Genomic DNA, 21,655 nt, shown 5'->3' with positions numbered 1-21,655 from the left:
GACCCTAATCTAGCATGTAAGAGATACCAACAAATAAAGCATGTGAACCAGAGACTCAAATACATATATACACATGAAAAGGGTTTAAACATAGGCAAGACATGTGAAGTAAGCAAACCAAACAATACAAGAGATCTGAATTAGGGTTTTTGGGCAATTGCCTGCGTACATAACTAGAGACCTACATACGCAGGGTTTAATCTATGCATGCATGCTTATGGCATGTGTGCGCGGGACTTATTCCAAAACCCTAACCCAGAAACATGAAACAGAAAAATAAAGCATAAGAGAAAACCCTAATTCTAATAACCTAGCATGCTTATAAACATCAAACACGCATAAAACTAAACTAAGCAAACATGTTATAACACAAATAAAGCAAGAAAAATAGATTAAACAGCAAAAGAAAGACTAAAAATAGAAAAGAAAGGTTGAAGCTTGATACCTCAAAAGGAGTTCCTAATCTTTGATTTTGACCATTCCCCTTAGTCAAATCTATATTAAGTCATTAAACAAGCGATTAGCAACGTTAAACTAAAAGGATTGAGACTAAAAAAGGTTCCAATCAAATAAAATTGACTTGAGGGTTTTTTGTAAAAAAACTCCCTTTTGATTCACTATTTTCTAGTGAATCTTAGGTTTTTCCGGTGGGATTTCTGTGTGTTATGAAAATGTACCATGTAAGGTTTTTTATAGTGGAAAAAATGGGGTTTGGAATGGCTTTCAGACAATATGAATTCATTCCAAACCTCATTCATTATTGTAGAAAACATTCATTTTCCATACTTCTGAAACCCTAGTTGCGTACGCAGAAATGTGCCTGCGTACACATGTTTTGGCCCACGTACGTGGGCCATTGCCTACGTATGTGGGCCAATGGTCACTTTGGTCATTCATTTTCAAAAATAGAGTTTTGCTAATTTAAAAAGTTATATTTTCGATTTTAACACTTCTCAAGTCAATTTGATATCTAATTGGGCTCTAAACTAGCCTTGGGCCTTAGAGTTTGAGCATCATTAGGGAACAAGGGCCCGAGTTATAAGGGGTACAAAATGCGGTGTCTACAGATGCCCCTCTTTTGATTTGTGAGCTTTGCTAACGGAATCAAAAGAATAAGAGACAAAACATTTTGTTTCGACATACGGCTCGGGCCCAACCCATGCACACGACACGCATCACACATACATAGGGTGGGATGCAACTTTGAAGAGTTGCATGGGATTCATATGTCTAAAGTCCCACCTTTGTTGCTTGGGAAACAAGCAACGACAAGTTCACTGTCCCAGAACTTGTTTTTCCACTTGTAAGCAAATAGTGAGTGACTCGCTATCCTAGAGTCACTAAAAAAAGAAAGAAAAACAAACAAAGGTGCTCTTATGAGCTAACCCGACAAACAACAAAAGGATATAGTCTTTATGGTGTCTATCCGAGAATCTTACCTCAAAGGTGACTTATTCCTCTTGTCTTCTTCACTTCTTTCTCTACCTTTTCTGGTGAAGCTATTGCCTCAAGTTGACCTTGGTCTCTTTCTTTATCATTATCTCTACCCTTTTCTACTGTGCCTATATGTTCAATTCCTAGAGGATATGTGCACGAGTAGTCTTCATTGTTGGATCTACTGGAATGGTGAAAACTCACTGAGTAGATGTGCATAGGGAGGAATCTTCTGCCTCTCATAACTTGCTTGGGGATGAGAAACTTGCTGAAGGGTAGTAGGAATGAACTCGTTGAGGAGTAGTGTAGATTCATGATCCACTAGGGAAGAATCTTCTGCTTCCTTCATGGTATGCTGAGGACTTCGAAGAAGAATCTTCTGCTTCCTTGTTGGGGACACTTTAGGTGTATTGGAATCACTAGAGAAGACTCTTCTGCTTCCTCACAGGCGATACTTTAGGTGTACTTGATTCATCGGAGATACTTTGGGGAAGAATCTTCTACCTCCTCCATGGGGATGATGCTTGATGTGCTTGAACCATTGAGGAAGAGTCTTCTGCTTCTTTACTGAGGATGGTGTTCTTGATGCGCTTGATCCACTAGGGAAAAATCTTTTGCTTCCTTACTTTGGGATAGTATTCTTGATTTTGTATGATTTGCTGGAAATGGTTTTGGAATATACATGCTTCATTGGGGGAAGAGTCTTCTACTTCCTTTACCACTCACTGGGGAGCCCTTTGATGATTTTGTGCCTAATTGGGGCTATCTTGAGCTGTTTCCCCCTTCCCCTTTTTTTTTTTTTTGAAAGAAGGAAATTTTTTTTTACTATTCATGAGTAAACCACACGTAGTTTAGTGGTGAGGCCTAAACTACACATAGTTTAGCCATCAAGTGTGTTTCTGCCTTTTCATTTTTTTTCCAATGGTTACCAACCGTTTCCTTTTCCTTTTCATTCTCTTCATCTCCCTCACCTCTTCACAATCCTCATAACTCTTCTTTCTTTAAAAACCTCCCTCTCTTCTTTCTTTTCCTCACTTCCTAACTCTCTCATTTTCTCATTTTCTCTCTTCATCTTTTCCAATGGCACCTAAGGCCAAGAAGTCCTCCTACGTCCTTTCTTCTAATGCATTCCACCTTACTCACTGGAGTAGGGCAATGAGGTTGATGGGGCCTCCACCATTGACATATCGGCCAGAGAATCAAATCCCCACGGCTGAATCTATAAGTTTTCAAACTTTTTCTCATTTTCAAGTTTCTCTCTGATCTTTCGTTTTAATGTTTTTTTGGCCATGTGAATGTTTGGATTTTGTTGTGGGATGGGTTTAGATGAAAAACCTGACATCCTAGGAGGAGTAGGAACATGTTTAGGATTGATTTTGGATGATGTATGCTTGAAAATGTCAAAGAACTGCTTCTTTCTGTGCTTCTGCATGCGTGGGCTTCAGCCTGCGTACACAGCTTGTATTCATGCATACACAACTATGTTCTTGGGTACGTTGGTCTATTCTTGAGGTCCTGCGTACTTGGGTTTTGGCCTGCGTACACGAGGTCCTATCTGCGTACATGGGCTTTGACCCGCGTACGTGAGGCACCTGGCAAAGGCCCTACTCTACCCATTTTCACTTCTTTTTCAACTATTTCTCTTCTATATGCAATCCTAATACCCCTTTTTGTCATTTTTGTATCTAAACATCACTACATCCTTCTTTATATCTTTATTCTTGCATCGAAAACATCATTTTTCATCAATTTTGCTTGAATCAAGAATCTAATATCACCTTCTTTTTTTTCTTTTTTCTTTTTTCTTTTTTGCAGTCATCATCCCCTTATGCTGGTAGGGGGAGCACTAATAAGGTAGTAGAGTGGTACAACCTTCTTATCTTCGAAACCAGGGCCTATATCTGAGAAGCGGGCTTCAAGCCTATCATTGGTCTTTTTTCGAAAAAGTTTGCGAGTGCTACCTTGGTGTAGTGCCTTATTGAGAGGTGGTGGATACTACCCACACCTTTTATATTTCTAAGCGGGAGATGATGGTGACTTCCTACGACTTCTACCGCATGATTGGTCTTAGCTTCGAACGGGCCATCATCAATTTGGACAGTGTATCGAGCATCTAGTTGGGTCTCGACATGTTGGGGGAGGAAGTACTCCATTGAGACCATCCGCTACTTCGACTTGGTGTCAAATTACATGCTTCTCCCACAGAGGACTACGGAGGAGCGTGTCCATATGGCTAGGGCTTTCCTTCTTCACTTATTGGGGGCTTATCTCTTTGCCAATGGTGGGCAAACGGTGTCTTTAATGTGGTTAAACCTCTTTCAGGACTTTGGAAAGGCATAGAAGGCCAACTAAGGGCTGGCATGTCTTACCTATCTTTACTCCACCTTCAACACTCTCAGCTAGGGTACCTTACAATAGCTTATAGGGCCTTAGAAGCTCCTTAAGGTTAGTTCTCTTTTCATTCCTTGCATTTTCACTTGTAACTTATAGTCTTGCAAACTGTATTATCTTGCATCTAACATATGGCTCATGCTTCTTTTGCAGCGATAGGTTGTTAGGTATGACCTCATAACCTCGGGCACCGATCTAATTCTGAAGGAGTTTCCTCGAGTGAAGGCTCACCTTGCTGGGTTAACTTCGGATGAGGTAAGTTCAAGAGTTCTAATTTTCATGTTTGTTCATGCATTTCCCTTAGGATCTTCCTCTTCTAATCATGTGTCATTATAGGTTAACTGGACTCCATAGGCCGACCAACCCCTTCCTGCTTTTCGAGACTTAGAGCTTACCGCTCTCATTGCTTCGGAGATTACTCGTCCTTTTGAGGGAGCGAGCTTGAGGGTGCAGTGCCAATCGGTGGGTAGAGATGACCCATAGATTCCAATGGACCCTCCTGATTGATGTTAAGTACAACTCGTGGGGGAGTGTCATTCCCTATGTTGGACAGCTTCTTGAGGGGTGGACTATGAGGAGTTCAACATCACTCGCATCATGCCTTCCCTTACTGCTCAGGTATATGTTCAATCTCTTCTTCTTCTCTTCTTTACCTTGTTTGTCATGACTTATTATGGTGGAAACTATGGTAGGAGGAGCCTATTATTGATGAGTCCATTCACCCTCCACATCTCCCTTGGACGGTATATGCTTATGGCCCTAACAGCTTTGCTCGAGAGCTTGCCGTGCCCCGTAATCCTAATGTCATGGGCTATCCTTTCCCTCCCAACACTCGGGTGGTGAGTTCTTTCTCTCTTTGCCAATTTTTTTTTTTTTTTTTTTTTTGTGTTTTCTGTCACTAACCGTTCTTTCTTTGAATTGTAGCCCACTAATGAATTGGTATGGCTGGCTGGGAATCTCAAGCTGGAGGTGACTAACTATTCAAGGAGCTTGAACGATCCTAGAGGAGCGGCCCACCTGGGTGGTGGTGATGATGATGATGGTAGTGATGAGGAGGATTCAAAGGCAACTCCTAGCTATTAGCCAAGGAAGAGGTAGCACCATTGATTACCTGTAGTTAAGACATATAGGCATACAATACACAACTTTTTCTTTTTTGCTTTTATGGTTTTTTATTTTATTTCCCTTAGCAAACATTTGGATTTATTTTGAGACAAAGGATTGTACTTAAGAACATCTTTTTACATTTATGCTTTTAATTGGGACTTAGCACTTAATTTACAAGATATATGGTTAATTGTATGTTTCTATATAACTTTGCTTCTTGGATGCTTGAAATCTTGTGCTTGGAATATGTCTTGGATGATCCCTTAGGTTATAGGAACCCTAGGAATGCCTTGAAGTGAAAACTATGCTCAAAACAAGGAAGAATGGGCTTCTGCCAAGCGCCATGAGTACATAAGGATGGGTCTGCATACGCAACTTTGACTTTATGTACGTAGGGTTGACCCTACATACGTGGGCCACGAATCAGAAAAACCCTAACTGACTTACTTAAGTATAAAAGTAGCCGTTTGAGTCTAAAACCCCCCACCAACATATTTTCAACCCAGGGAGCCCTTTTTAAAGGTCCCCCAATGGCAGAAAACTCTCCATTTGATGTCTCGACTTGGATTAGGAGGCTTGGTCCCAATTTCAAGGATTCCATCACCCCTTATGGTCTTTCATATGTCATCCCATATCATCAAATTAGAGTGGACGAGCCTCTTCTTTGTGTTGCTGCCAACTATTAGGTTCCTTCTCGATATGTTTTCTACTTCAATGGAATAGAACTATGTCCCACTATTAAAGAGTTTGGTACCATCATGGATGAATCGGAGATTGATGATCTCATCTTCCCTACCTTGGGCAAGGATCTCCCTTCCTTGCTACAAGTTGTGTTGGGTGTCCTTTCCACCACGACAAATAGGTGGTGCTTCTTTCACAAACTCAACCTAATGTTGGTTTTTGAGTACTTTTCCGGTTCGACCCTTCCTATGGGTGAGAGGCCACGTTCATACTTTCTTTGTGCATTTTGCCTATGTGCTCTTGCACGGTATTTCTTGGTTCAAAAGTCATTTTATGTGTACCTTCAGATGTGCAAGGTAGTTTAAGGGCTAAAAAGAGGTAACCCAGTGGCCTTGATCTTGGCAGAGACCTTCAATGGTTCGGATTCCTTTCATAGGAAGGAAGCAAGCTTCTTTGCGGGAAGTCCCCTTCTCCTTCAAGTAAAATCCCTAACTTTTACCTAGGTTCTCAACCTAGCGGGATTTCTCTAATTTTGCATGGATTGCCTTTCAGTTTTCAACCCATCGAGGCACCTTATATTGTCTTTATAATTTTTTTTTTTCACTCATGCTCTCTTTTCTTTTTTGCTCTTCTTCCTCTCTTCTTTTTTACTCCTTCCTCTTTTTTCTTTTTTCTTTTTTCTTTTTTCTTTTTTTTTTCTTTTTTCTTTTTTCTTTCCTTTTTTTCCAGATATAGCTACAAGAAAGGCTTTGGTTGCTTTAACCTCCTACCGTACCTCTCAGCACCTACCTCCCTAGGCATCTTAGGGACCGCCGGCTTCATTAAAATGACATGAGCTTCAAGGCGTACATAGTGTGTATGGGTCACCTAAGGGAGACCAACATTTAGTGGGTCGTGGAGTGATGGCACATCTCAAGCATGGTCCACAATTACTGCAAGGACTACTGTGTGACTTTAGTTGGACTTCATTGCTGCTCATACTCCTTTACTTGTCATATCTTAAGGCAATTTGAAGAGCATCAAGGAGCCCCTAATGATGAAGGTGCCTTCCACACCGAGGTGTTTACCAATAGGATCTTAGGTAGGATTAGTGAGGCTTGGTCATGCTGAAGGGTAACGAAAGGCATTGTTCCTCCTCAATACATATATACCACTACAAGATACAAGCAATGGTTGGAGGATGACATGAAGTGAATTCTGAGAGATGAAAAAGCTTACATGAAGACTAGCAAGAAAGTAAGGAGGACTAAGTGACCACCTTGATGGGCCCCATATTTTACTTTTCTACACTTTTATGATTCTCATGTTTTTGTTTTTGAATTTAATAAAGGATTGGAATGTTCCAAATCCCCTATGAAAACAATCTTATCATCTTTTAATTTGAGTAATGAGAGAATCTCCTTTTTATTATCTTTGCTTATTGTCATTTATTCCCTTTTTTCTTTTCTTTTCTTTTTCCTTTGCCATGTAATTTTTACCCATGACATCCTTTCGGGAATTTTTGCCATGCTTATGGTCTTTCCCCTAATTTTTGCCTAGACTGCCCTTTTGGGTTTTCAATCTAGCGGGGTTTTCTTGCCTTAATTTTTGCCTAAGCCGCCCTTTCAGGTTTTCAACCTAGCAAGCTCTTTTCATTCTTTTTTTTTTAAAATGTTGTATTCCTGGAGTCTATCCATGTTAATTGGGTGAAACATCTCTTCCCCATCCAAATCTTTGATCCTTGTAGCACCTCCAGACATGATCTTCTTGATGATAAAAGGCTCAGACCACCTTGGCTTCATCTTACCCCTTGGGTCAAAAGTCTCATCTCTAAGCACCTTTAGGACCAAGTCCCCTTCTTTAAGGTTCCTTGGTTTCACTTTCTTGTTGAATGCTCTAACAATCCTTTTTTGGTACCCTTGTGCATGATATTGTGCCCTAGCCCTTTTCTCATCTATCAAAGCCAATTGTTCATATCTCATCTTAGCACAATCTTCATCTAGGACCTTGGTTTCCACCAATACCCTCAAAGATTGTATCTCCACCTCAATAGGAAGCACCGCCTCACTATCGTAAACCAAAGAGAAGGAGTTGCCCCAGTTGACGTACTAATAGAAGTTCTATAATCCCATAAGGCAAACGAAAGCTTCTTGGCCCAAACTTTGTATGTCACTACCATCTTGGCTAGGATGTTCTTCACATTCTTATTAGCTGCTTCTACGACCCCATTAGCTTATGGTCGATATGACGAAGACTTATGATGCTCAATGTTGTACAACTCCATAATCCTTCAAACCTCGCCCTCAAAGTGGGAAACATTATCAGAAATGATCTCTTGGGGCATCCTAAACTGGCATATGATGTTGTTTTCTAAGAACCGAGCCACATGCTTAACCTTCAATAAGGAGTAGGAGGCAGCCACCACCCACTTGGTGAAATAGTCAATTGCCACCAAAATGTATTCATGCCCATTTGAAGCCTTAGGAGCTACCCTTCCAATCACATCTATGCCCCAAACTGAGAAAGGCCTTGGAGAAGTCATGCTATACAACTCACTAGGCAGTACATGGTTCAAGTTGGCGTGCATCTGACAATCATGGCAACTCTTCACATAGTCCACACAATTAGTCTCCATTGTATTCTAGTAGTACCCTATCCTTAGGATTTTCTTGGCTAACACCCTAAATTAAAATTTGAGTCCATTAAAAATAAAATTTGATCTAACTTACCATTTAGTAATTATTGTGAAAGTATTATGGACATAGCACTTCTCAAAAATTGCTCAAACAAATACAAATTAGCTCAAATCAAATGTTTAATTGTGATTTTTTAAATTGCGTTTTCAAAAGACATATTTTAAAATCGCTATATTTTTTTTTTCTTCTAAAAAACACATTTTCAAATAGTTAATATGTTAGTGCTTACTTTAGTTTTTAGCTGATTTTCTTAAATTTATGTGATACACTTTGTACACGTAGATGCACTAAAGTAATACCCGAATATTTTATTGAACATGAATAATGTAATCATTGAATGCATAAGTTGAATTTAAGTTGAATATATTGAATGAACTTATAATTTACCCTTTATTCTTTTGCTAGCACAATGAAAAAATTTCTTATAAGGAAATCACTTGTATTGCAATATTCATTTTTAAGCAAATTTGTATTGACTTGAATAATCTTCTTTCAGATCCTAGACCTTAAGAAAATGTCTCATTTTTTCACCCTAATAGTTAGGATAAAATAAAGAGAGCATATTTACTAAGAGGTTTTTGTCAACCTCTTGGCCATGATTTCCCTAAAAAAGAAATTAGTGGAGTAGTGCATCGATTTAATCTTAATTAGTTTAAAGAATACAAAAATTAGTTGGAACATATCATAAAAAAAGGATGATACATTTTTTTTTTTTTTTATTGTTACTTATTTAAGCAAGGTGTTAATAATTGAATAGAGATTAATAGTATAATAATTGCTTTGTTGTGTGCATTGAAAAAAATGTATGTAGCTTGTAAAAGAAAATTATCATACAACTATTTCGAAGTTTGAAAACTTGTAAAAGAAAATTTTAAAACTTTATATATTTGCGTATTTTTTTAATTTTATTTTGATTTCAATATATTCAAGTTTTATTTTTGATATTTTTTGTTTAATTTAAGTTTGTTAATGACCACATTTATAAATATGTAAGATTATAGTGACAAATACAATGAAGAACATCTTATGGAATAGAATAGAAGTGTCCCAAATTTGTTAAAAATGTAATCTCCCTGGTTACACAATATTGTCTTCTTTAGCAGCATCTAAGATCGAGAATCCGGCAAGGTTTTGGAAGAGAGGAAATGGGTGAAGAGAGAAAGTGATTGATGAGGAGCAAAGACTGGGACCTGATGCCCTGCGCCTCTCACTGTGGCTAATGTTAGGCCCCCCTCGTACGTCTGCACCCAACCTGCAACTTGAGTTTTGTGAAACCATGCTCTCCATTCTTCCTTTATTTTTAACCCCAGCTTGTTTACGCTGAACCTTGTTGATGTCACCGGCACCCTCCCATCCGTGTCACCGCTGTATCATTGTCATCGTCATCATTATTCTCATTATGAATTCTAATGTTTATTGTTGTTTTTGTGTAGAAACAATCTCTAAGTCATACCCAATATTTATGAACTAAAACATAAAAGATGATAGTTAATTCGTGATACAATATTAATATAGTATGGTTTATGATCATGTTAGCTAATACATTTTTTTTATTATCATTGTTATTATGGAAAAGTTAATGAATGTACTAAAGGTATTAATTTAAAAAATATTTTTAGAAACTTTTTATAGAAAAAGAAGGAAGTATCTGATCTTTTTTTTACTCTTTTTTTCTTTTTATAGCTTTCTACATTTCCTTTTTTTTTTTTTTTTTTTATGTGAATACTACACTTTTATTAAACTTCATACCAATAAAGATACATCATGGATTAAAGCTTCCTCAAGAAAGCAAGGACTAGCTTCCATCCAAGTTTTATAATCAACAATGCCTAAAGCATGTTTTGCTAACAAATAAACTGGACTATTACATTTCCTTTTAAAATAATATCAAAACTTTTCTAAAATTTTTTATTATCAAATGCGCTAAGAATATCCATTAGCATGACCCTATTATCGATATATTATAATCGGTGATGAGTCAAAATTCATAAGTATTTTTTAAGGAGACAAGCAAATTAACTAGGTAAAAAAAAAAAAAAAAAAAAAAAAAAAAAAAAAAAAAAAAAATTGATATCCAAAAGACAACCTAAAATAATAAAAGGAAACTATATGAAAGGAGAATATCATTATCAATGGATGCATGCAATTCGGCATCATGTTCCAAGAGCTAATATCAATTTTAGTATATTAAGCAGTAACGTTTTTAGGGTGACCAGAAACTAAAATTTCAACATTCATTGTAGATAATTTTCTATTGACTTACGGATTCAAATAATTTATAGTTCTTTTCAAAGGTAGAGAAATAAGAACCAACCATTTTTAGAAAAATTAAACAAAGTAACAATTTGACACAAAATAATATTCGTTTTCTTGAATTTATATAAAAATTTGCCTAACAAAATTGAAAATTGCAATTAGAATGACTGCCTAGAAAATTAAAGATAATATTAAATCTAAGGGAAAACATGTTTTGTTGTTTATGACTAATGGGGAGGAGAATTCAACATTTAGTTTTCCTAATTAAAGAGAGTTGGCAATGTTTTTGAGCTTTTGGTTATATGTATTAACCATTTTTTAAAATAAATATGATAGTGACAATAGAAAATGGGGGTATTCTTTTCTGTTAAAAATATTATGAGATGCTAATAGAGTTATAAAACTCTTAGTCATTAGGGTTAATTTTATTGTTGAGAGAGAGAGATCATGCAGAACATATGGACTAAGAGCATATTAAATTAAAGTATTATAGTTATTGGTATTCTACGGTTGATAAGCATGTTAGTACAGTAGTTAAATCTAAAAACAATGTTATGAACATTTTGATTTAATTCTTGAAAGTTGTACAGAGGCATTTTTATTATATATAGACAAGGTCTGAAGAATAGGCATGGGCTGAAATTGAAGGGAGTACCTGTAAATCCAAATGCGCAGTCCCGCATTTAAAAGCTTCCGAATTATGGGCAGCACTGTGTCTGCTGAGTCATTCCATCCGTTGATAACATCACTGAATTTGACGAACCATAAGCTCAAAATATGAGGATCTTATCAACCTAATCTAGCTACCTAGCAATTAATATGCAGAAAATTATAAAGACTCATTCATAACTCATCAAATTATATATATATATATATATATAATGTTGGACATTCCTGGTATGTACACAGCTTAATTAGTTGTCTGTTCCCTGCTTATTCTTGCCAAAATATCTAATGTTGTTAACACAAAAACTTGCTTATCTACACTACGGGCATGGTTAGCTACAGCTAACCATTCCATTAATTGTTTTCGTAAAAATCTACTAACACAAAAATCTGGCGCCCGTTGATATAGCAGATTGTTAATGCTAAATGAAAAAGTAAAATCAATAATAAATTTAAATGAGAATCCGTCAAGCAAGCTTAGGGCAAATGAAGAAGCAGCTCACAACATAAAATTGCATGAGCTGGAATTCGAACTTTCGAGCAAATGAAGCTTTCGAGAGTTTTCTTTGGTTGAGCCCCACTCGCTGGTGGTCAAATGACGGGAGTCAGAGGGTAAAAGAGTGATGGAAATGAAAAAGAAATGTCAAGAATTTCACTGCAACGTTTCATTGATTATGTTTTGGCAGGGGAAGCAGGATGAAACTTGAAAGCTCTAGTTCAATGATTTGACACATGCTCCGAGTAATTTGCTTAAAAGTTCTAGGATTTTCTGCTAAACTTAATCTCCAAGAAATACCCAACAGCCAAATGAATTAATACATACATTTCTGACATGGTACGTGTTTTCATAATTTTTTTTTTTTTTTTTTAAATGACATAGTACGTTGTAATTTTGGAATCTTAGACATTTAAGTCTTGACTACACATTTGTTCAAAACAGCTGACTTTGTAGTATATCACAAACACACATTGGATTGGCAAAATTTGGATGTAAAATTCGCGTCATGTATGGGTGTATAATACAAACACAAATTTGTGGTCTTTGGGTGATTGAAATTGCTAGTCAACCGGACAATAATTTCCAGTTGACCACAAAATAGAGGTACTTTACAGTAAAATGTTTTATACTTTTATTTGTAGTTATAACATTTTACGCCTCATCCAAAACTTATTAACCCAATCATCACTCTTATTGATGTCATTGGTTTCCAGTCAGCACCACTAGTCACAATTTTTTTTTTTTTATCTATACTTTTCTTTTTTATTATATATGTGTCTAGGAAAAGAGAAAATGTGGCAAAAGTAGTAGCAACGTAACCAAACAGTCAAAAATGTTTTTCAAAGCATTTTCGCAACCAAACACTTAAAAGTATTTATTTTCTTAAAATATAAAAAAAAAAAATATAAAAAATTTCATATTTTTTTTAAATTGTTGAGATGAGATGTTAGAACTTATAATTGATTTGCACTAAATATATGATAAGTCTAGTAAAAGATGTATTTCATACCTACATACATATATATATATATATAGGGGGCTGGGTTCAAATTATACATGGTATAATTCTAAGCAATATTACATTACTTAATAATTTGTTATAGAATTTATATTTTGAAAATCCCACCGTTGAATTACATAATCTATATGTTCTTAACAATCATGTCAATTGGATGTTATTTACCATTTGATCCATAAACTCATCTTTTATACATTATTTTAAACTACAAAAAATTGAATTTAAAAAATTGATTGATAATTAATCTTTAATCACCTTGAAATTTTGAAAACATTGAGAATATACGAATAAAATGGAATCTAACGGTAGATTTGTCAAAATTTGCATCAAATTAAAAAAAATATTGGGTAGCATAACATTGCTTAAAATTATACTTATACATTATTTTAAACTACAAAAATTTGAATTTAAAAAATTAATTGATGATTAATCTTTAATTACCTTAAAATTTTGCAAGCATTGAGAATATGCGAAGATAATGAAATTTAACAGTAAATTTGACAAAATTTGCATCCAATTAAAAAATATTGAGTAGTATAACATTGTTTAGAGTTGTATCAGGTGTAACTTGAACCCAATTTTATATATATATTTTATTGTGTATTTGGAAAAATTAAGTGTGAAAAAAAAAATTGATGTTAGTTTATTTTTATATATAAAATAAATAAATAAAGATTATTTGCAACAAAAACTACGATAAAAAAAAAAATAAGTAAAAAACGAAAAATAAGTAAGTAAAAGCCAGATGCACCGTTACTAACATTTCTGTACTACTGTACTTTTACCTGCATGTGGTATAAGGGTAGGGCAATTTAGTAACGTTGGCATGTAGGGCCCTCTGGACATCCTCTCTGTTGAAATAGTTCTCCACGTAATCCTCTGTACATGGATCATAGCCTGACGGTAGCTTATGCCAGAGGTTCTGAATTCGAGAAAAACAAAAACAAAAGCTTCTTTCAACAACAATTATTAATGGAAGCAAGATTGACGGGTGGGAAAGTAAGTGCATAAAAAATAGTGAGAATATGAAAAGTAGAAAGGTATAAAAAATTTTATTTTCACCTTCTCTTGTTTTTCGTTGGAAGTGAAAAAGTAAAAAAAAGAAAACAAATAAATTTAAATAAATTTAAATAAATTTATTAATATATTTTTATTAAAAAATAATGTCTAATTAAAACAAAAGAAAAAGTAACAAATAAAAAAAAAAGAACAATCATACAAAAATATTTAAAAAAAAATCATATAAAAAAAAAAATCACGTCTAATCTAAAAAAAACCTATCACGCCTAGACCCTAGGGGGAAAAAAAAAAAAGCAACGTTATTGCCCAAATATTAAAATAAAATAAAAGGCACGCTGCAGAAAGTCAAAAAAAAAAAAGGGTGGGGCAACATTACTGCCAAGGGGAGAGGGAAAAAATAAATAAAGGCAACTTGAAGAAGCTTATAATGTGCACATATATATATGTATTTGTCAATTAAGAAAAAATTCATTCTTACTTAGTTTTTTTTCTATTTTAAGGAGAAAATATTTTTGTGGATCCAGAGAGAAAACACTTAGGCTCTACTATTTATTTTATTTCTTTCCTACTCAACCAAACACACTCTAAAAAAGTTTTCATTGCCATTTTTTTTCCAAAATTTTCCATCTATCTTGTTTAACCTCCAAACAAATACACCCTAAGTGTGGGTAAGTCTTAATCACTAACTTCTCAGATTAATGAAAAACTAGTGCTATCAATTTTTTTTTCACAATTTCTTACCACAATGTAGCAAAGTATGATTGATATAGAAAAAACAATAGTCCATATATAACTGATGATTAATTACGTACTTATAGTCTGTCATATTATGAAATAATTTTTGATTTTAAAACTATTCTAGATTAATTTCAAACCACTAGCTAGGAGGATAGTACATAAACTTAATGCACCTCCAAAACAGGTCAAATATGAAATTGTTACATCATGCATAGTAATCTTAGAATGACACTCTTTGTCACATTATTTTATACAATTATCTTATATGATAGGTTATAACGGATTATTTGTTACTTTCACATTAATTCACTACTTTTTTTCAACGACTTTATTACGTCAAAATTGTAACAAAGTTGTGGCACAAAATGATGTATTCCTAATTTTTTTTTTCACATCCATCATGTTTTTCACTATTTTTGTGTGATATATTTACCTTTGGTTTTAGTACTTTTTTTTTTTTTTTTGCAGCGCCAATAAATAAATGAAAATTAGTTGCCATTTTTTAGTTATCATATATGGAGAGACTTCGATTCAGTGATATTCTATCAAAATAGTTTATAAATTTTCAGCTATTGATATCCTAAAAATGAGATTAAAATGAAATTCTAATCTTTCCTCTAAACTAATAGATTATATATTTTTTGAACAAACAAATCATTCCCTTTTGATCTGACCTAATCATAATTTGGTCTTACAAATTTTTTAAATTGTTGTATTTTTAATTCCTAATATTTGGAAAAAAAAATCAATAAGGATATTTTGAATTCAGCCATAAAAAATTAATTCTAGTTCAAGCTTTAGGGTCACATATAATAATTGAAACTTTGTGGACTAATAAGTTGTGATTCATGGGACCAAAGCATAAGAAAGTAAAATGCAATTTGTTTATCCATGTTTTGTCTCACGCGTTTATATATAGCGGAAGAAGAAAGAAAGAAAGAAGGGCTTACATGTTGAGTTATCAAACGGGGAGCAACAACGAGCTTGGGGGAGGTTCTACTTAGGGAAGTGAGGCAAATGGGTGCGTAAATGTTGTAAATATCAATGGCAGAATATGCTTCTAAGAAACCCCTGATATGATTACCACAATTCCTTGTTTGGTTATCACTCCTGAAATCGCACTCCTTCACTATATCATTGTACAGTTTGTCCGAGATGATTGCATGACTCCATGCATATTCAAACATGCCACTTAAATCTGTTGCATCATTGATCACAGCATTCCCAATCTGGTTTTTTCTTATTGGAAAAACAAGGGCATGTAAATATTAAAAAAAAAAAAAAGCCTTAATTTGATTGGAATATAAATAATTAGCAAAGTAAGATATATATATATATATATAGGGCTTACCATGAACCCTTTTAGATTTATGTACAAGTTCTTGCTGGCCCCTTTGTTTCTTTCATAAATGAGATTCGCAAGCTGGGGAACATAATGACCTTGAGAGAGAGAGAAGATACAATCAAGTAAGAAAAATGTAAAACCTTAAGAGAGAGATATTTATATATATATATATATATATATAGATAGATAGATAGATAGATAGATAGATAGATAAATAAGAAGAGGTTAATTTTGTGAAGAAAATGATACCAGCGTAGCTCTCTCCAGCAAGATAGAAGTCATTGGATTTAAAGTTAGGAAACCTTTTGAACCATCCAATCAAGAAGGCATGTGAATCGTCGGCTGTTACTCGATCACCAAGCATATGCAAATCTTTTGATTTGTTTGTATAGGAAAACCCCACACCAACAGGTGCCTCCAGGAATAATATATTTGCAACTGATTATTTTAGCCAACATCAAATAAACTTGAAACATAATAATAATAATAATAATAATAAAAGGGAAGAAAAAAGATTTGTTACATAAAAATCAAATTAGAATAGATAATAATTATATCAATGACAATGATGATGCATTGGCCAATGGTAGCTAGCTAGCTAGATCATTGTTGTGAACTTAAAAAAAAATTAAAAAAAGAAAAAGAAAAAGAAAAAGAAGAAGAAGCTAATTATTGAATTACCCTTATTCCAAGAAAATTTGTTAAGATTGAGCTTGATTCCGTTTAGTTGGACAAGAAATGGGCCGAGTTCTTGTGCAGCTCCATACGCAATGGATGAGCAGCCAGGTCCTGAGAATACACAACACTACTACTATTATTCTTAGTTTGTTTTTTTTTTTTCCCCAAAATTCATTGCGTACGTGGCAGAAGATTTGAAATATAAATTTCAAAACAAGTAAAAGACAAAGAATAAGGAAATTGGCAATATAGTTGAAAATTTCCTTAAAAAGTTTATCACTTTCAAAAATCTGTTAATAACAAATGAAACAATTTTTTTTTTTTTTTCTTTTTGGTTGCACTGATCCAAAACATTTCATAAATATCCCACCCCCACCCTCCCCAAACTCGAAATGAAATCGCAGTGTTTTTCTATGCACTTAAGACATGGAGATGTAGCATCTGACTCAACTCTTCAAGTGATAATAACCAATGAAACTTGATGGATAGTTCAAATGTACAAAATCAAAACTAAAAATCATTAAAAAGATGATAATTGAAGTTATTTATGTTCTTCTCAAAAAAAAAAAAAAAAAACTCATTTATATTTCTCTTTTTATTATAATTATTGAAATTCGTTGGACTACAATATTATTAGGCTCAAGTCCTATAGTCAGATCCATTGTACTTTATGTATTGTATGATTGTAGTGTGTACTCAGATGGAAAATTGTGTTGCATTTAAATGTAATCTATTGGATAACTGCATTGGAAAGTAACAAAAACAAATAAAAAAATATTTTTTTAATTAAATGATCTTAAAAGCAGATCAATTAGGCTTCATTTATGAGTTCATAAGATAATGGAAATGAATGAATTTTTTTTTTTTTTTTTGAGAAGAGAATGAAATGTATTTAAGCAAAGGAAAGTAATAGAAAAAAGTAGAATAGAATTAAATAACCTTGATTGGATATTTTAAAATAAATTAATGAAAATAAATAAAATGTAAGTAATCTTGTTTAGGAATAACATAGAGGGAATGAAATGAAATAGAATCGAATATTTTATGACAATATTATTATTAGACCACTATTTTAAAATAAAGAGTTGAGTATATAGGAGTATTTTAGGAGTTTTAGTAAAAAAATTCATTAATTCTAATTCAATTCCCTCCCATTTTTCTTAATTTTGGGGGTAATGAAAATTTGAGATTTTTAGATAATAGAAATGAATGAGTTTTCTCTCATACTCATTTCATTCTCTCTCATTTAAACTCCTAAATAAGGGAATAAATTTTCCATATCCTCCATTAAAACTGCTAAACAAGGAAAGATAATAGTATTCTAAAATTATTTTTTTCATTTCATTCTATTCATTTCTACTGAACGAGAGCTTATAATAAAAACTCAAATTACTCCCTCCAAAATACTCATTAGCCAGATTCTAAAATAATATATAACCGTCATATAATAAAAGAGAATAATTTTTATTACACAAAAAAAAAAGTATAAACAGATTACGTGACTGTTTAGATCCGGATGAAAAAGTTAACGCATCTACATCTGGTGTTTTCCTTTTTCTTTTTTTTTTTGATGCATGTGTTTTTGGATAGGAGACAAAATTATTGTTCACACACACAAAATTACTGTTCATGTAATATTCATAGGATCCATAACCACTTTATTTAAAAAAAATATTAAAAATAAATCTCACTGTATTATTCACACATTTAAAAATAATTTTATTATAATATTTTCAATTTTTAATTTTTAATTTTTAATCATATGAACTGTATTCAAACCAACCCCACATGCAACAAGTTAAATTCATAAATTAAATAATAAACACAAATTAGAAAAGAGCGGTGAAAAGAGAAGGAAGTCCCAGCTGCACAAGTTAGTGATGGGCCAGGGCTGGCAGTAAAAAGGGTTTATGCCAATTGCCATGCGCGCAGCTTTGAACAAGAAAGGGAAAAGAGTAAAAACTAACAAGACAAAAAGCGTGGTTGGGTTGTTGGGTTGTTGGGTTTGGGTTTACGAAATTTTATATAAATAAAAAAAATAAAAAAATAAAAAGTAAGCCTCAGAGGGACAAGGCTTGACAGTCACAGACTCATTCACACACGGCGACAAAAGCAACAATAGCGTGGGTATGAGGATATCGATATGTCATATCATTTCATATTTTATTATTAGACAAAATGTAGTGCTTGACAGCCTAAACTCTTGTCCTATCAATTGCTTGATCCAACCTCAATTTTTCCATCATTGTATTTTTTTCTTTTCTTTTCTTTTTGAGAGAATCCATCATTGTATTGACCATGTGTTATTATTTAGAAACGTTTATGAAATGAAATATAAACTATTTTTTAGAAAATATATGGAAGTATCACTTTTGGTCCAACAATCACTTGGACCAAAACAATGTCTTATTTAAATTACTTTCAAAAAAAAATTACCGGTAAAAGTATGAAAAATAAAGCAAAAAATGTACCCCAAAAAAAAAAAAAAAAAGCCTGTCTTAAACAGCATGTACATTGCTCTAATGTTCTCAAAGTGTTGTTGTAACTTTGGATTATTGGTTATAAATCTCTTATTAGCGTACATTAAAAAATGTGGCAAAAATTCTTTAATAAACATGAGAGAGAGAGAGAGAGAGACCTCCATTGAGCCAAAGGACTAATGGCTTGTGAGAAGGTGCTTCCTGGGCTTCAAAGAACCAGTAAAAGAGTGCCTTTTGATGCTGGGGTTGGAGTTTGACATAGCCCGCGTAGTGTCTAAAAGTCACGGCTGGTTGTCCTGGCAAGTTTGTCACTCTGTCAGCCTCTTTCTCCGCTTCTTCGCCATGAATTTCTTCGGTGGAGACCACTAGAAGAGTGGAGACTAGACAACAGAGTAGCAAGTTCCAGACAACGGCCATTGGAGATTGCAACATAATATAATAACAAAACACCCTCTTAGTAGTTAGTACTATTGCTATGTGAGAGAGTGAGTGTGAAGTGAGACCCAGACCCCAATAATGAAGGTACTGAAACCGTTTGTATATATAAAAGAGTTGGGTAATGGTTTATGCCAATTGAACGTGAAAGGGAAAAAAAAGAGTAAAAAGACAAAAAGCTTGGTTAGGTTGTCGGGTTTGGGTTTGAGAAATTTAATAAATTTAAACCAAAAAAAAAAAAAAAAGAGAAATTTAATAAATAAATAAATAATCAAAGGGACAAGTTTGACCGTCACAGACACACACAAAAAACGACAAAACTGTCTTTACTTTTGTCCTGCCTTTTTCCATTTTGCTTTACGTGAGTTTTAAAGACTATAAAACTGGTGGGGCAGAGGACAAGATTTAGCCCCGGAGCGGGGCAGGAATAAATTTAGAATTTTTTAACCCGTCCTACCTTGCTCTGCCCCATTTCTGTCCTGATCTGAATGGATAAGAGTTAAATTATAAATTTTTTATATTCTAGATCCCTATTTAACAAATAGATCGTCAGCTTATTTTATTCTATCTAATAGTTTTTTTTTTTTTTATCTTAGTAAGTTTGGAAAGAAGGTACCAATTTTAACATTTTCTTTTATCTTTTTTGTAAACAAATTTATACACTATTCCATCATTAATTTTGTATTATAAGATTTTTGTTTTTGTTATGATATTATCTTGTTAAAAACTTTAATAATATTATTCAATTTTTGCTAAAAATTTGTTTGATTTGATGTGATAAACTTATTTGTAATTTCAAGTATATTTTTATTAACGAATCAAGTTTTATTAAAAATAATTGTAATAGTTGTAAGCAAATTAACAAAAAGTAAAGTTTTACGGGGTAGGATGAGGATTTGCGGGGCCCCAAGGGGCAGGGATGGGGCAGGAAAATTTTTCCTGTTATGTGGGGTGGGCCAAGAATGAAATAAGACAAAACCATGTAAGGCGGGGGCGAAGACCCCATCTTTTGAACCTGCCCCACCCCATTACCATCCCTTGACAAAAGCAACAACAGTGAGGGTATTAGGATAATAGGGGCAGCTCCACGTAGAGTCTTGGTGGTCACTAGCCTGAAAAACAATATATATATATATATATATATAACCGAAATCTTTAACTTTTGGTTAACCTCTCCATAATTTTCCATATCAGCATTTTTTATTTATATTTTTTTAATTTGATTTAAGACTTTTAAGATGTATTCAAACGCAAACACCTCATCTCTCCTACAGTTTTCTATTTTGTTTTGGACTCTTCCTTCTCTCCTTCTCTAATTCTCCTGCCACTAGATCACTATTAGGGTTTTTTAATTATAGTTTTACTGTGTTTTTGTTGATAAGAATTGTCAATTTTTTCTGTTATGTAGCCATATGTTTTTATTTTTTTTGTTTTGTTTCAAATAATTTTCAGGCACTGAATCTTCTTGTTCTTCACTCTTTCTTTTAGCTTTTTAGAAGTTTTAACATCTAAATTTTGGGCTCATATTTTGCAACATATGAAACTATCTTGACAAATTTCAATTGCTATAATCATGGATTATTCTTTTGAGGTAATCTATCTTTCTCTTATATTTTTTCTATTATGTAGTCATTTGTTTTTTTGCTAATTCTTCAATTTTTTAAGACTTTAAGAATTTTAACAACTTAATTTTTTTGATTCAATTTTTGTAATATTTGAAACTATCTTGCAGCTTTCAACTGTTAGCCATGGATAATAACCCATCTTTCCCTTATATTTTTGTATCTATTATGTAGTCATACGGTTTTTTTTTTTTTTTTTTTTTTTTCAATAATTTCTAGGCACTAAATCTTTTGGTTCTTTACTCTTTCTTTTGGCTTTTTATAAGTTTTAACATCTAAATTTTGGGTTCATGTTTTGCAATATATGAAATTGTCTTGACAAATTTCAATTGATATAGTCATGCATTATTCTTTTGAGGTAACCTATTTTTCTCCTATACTTTTTTCTATTATGTAGTCATATATTTTGCCTTATTGTTTGAATTAATGTGATTTTAGAATTATAAATTACTGTTATTTGTAAAAAATTATTTTTCATATATATGACCCCTTTTGCATTTTTACTCTATTTTTAAATTGTGATTTTCGTTGCTAGGTCTTGAATCATGGTGAACAAGCTTAGGTTATGCGTTAACCTCATAAATTTGTTCTTTAAATTTTTATTATTTAA

General features: G+C 33.4%; 1 protein-coding gene across 1 annotated transcript; it reads right to left on the bottom strand.

Moving 5' to 3' along the window:
* Positions 1–9,301: 9,301 nt before the first annotated feature.
* LOC115978962 (serine carboxypeptidase-like 35) lies at positions 9,302–19,539 on the bottom strand. Its single transcript, XM_031100891.1, has 8 exons — positions 19,147–19,539; positions 16,512–16,619; positions 16,080–16,268; positions 15,837–15,925; positions 15,436–15,714; positions 13,513–13,649; positions 11,200–11,292; positions 9,302–9,653 (listed from the first exon to the last, which is right to left on the bottom strand). Exons 1-8 carry the CDS (start codon positions 19,418–19,420, stop codon positions 9,395–9,397), a joined length of 1,428 nt encoding a protein of 475 aa, XP_030956751.1. The 5' UTR covers positions 19,421–19,539; the 3' UTR covers positions 9,302–9,394.
* Between the last annotated feature and the right edge of the window lie 2,116 nt (positions 19,540–21,655).

The sequence above is a fragment of the Quercus lobata genome, chromosome 3 (assembly GCF_001633185.2).
Source record: "Quercus lobata isolate SW786 chromosome 3, ValleyOak3.0 Primary Assembly, whole genome shotgun sequence".
Lineage (NCBI taxonomy): Eukaryota > Viridiplantae > Streptophyta > Magnoliopsida > Fagales > Fagaceae > Quercus > Quercus lobata.
Note: the sequence above shows the minus strand (reverse complement) of the source record. Positions and strands in the feature narration are given on the sequence as shown.

Coding starts and splice junctions, on each gene's coding strand:
- LOC115978962 (XM_031100891.1), bottom strand. CDS start 19,420: ATGTTGCAATCTCCAATGGCCGTTGTCTGGAACTTGCTACTCTGTTGT. Junction 16,269..16,511: donor CAAATTTTCTTGGAATAAGG/GTAATTCAATAA, acceptor TAAAATAATCAG/TTGCAAATATATTATTCCTG. Junction 11,293..13,512: donor TACCCTTATACCACATGCAG/GTAAAAGTACAG, acceptor CGTCAAATTCAG/TGATGTTATCAACGGATGGA.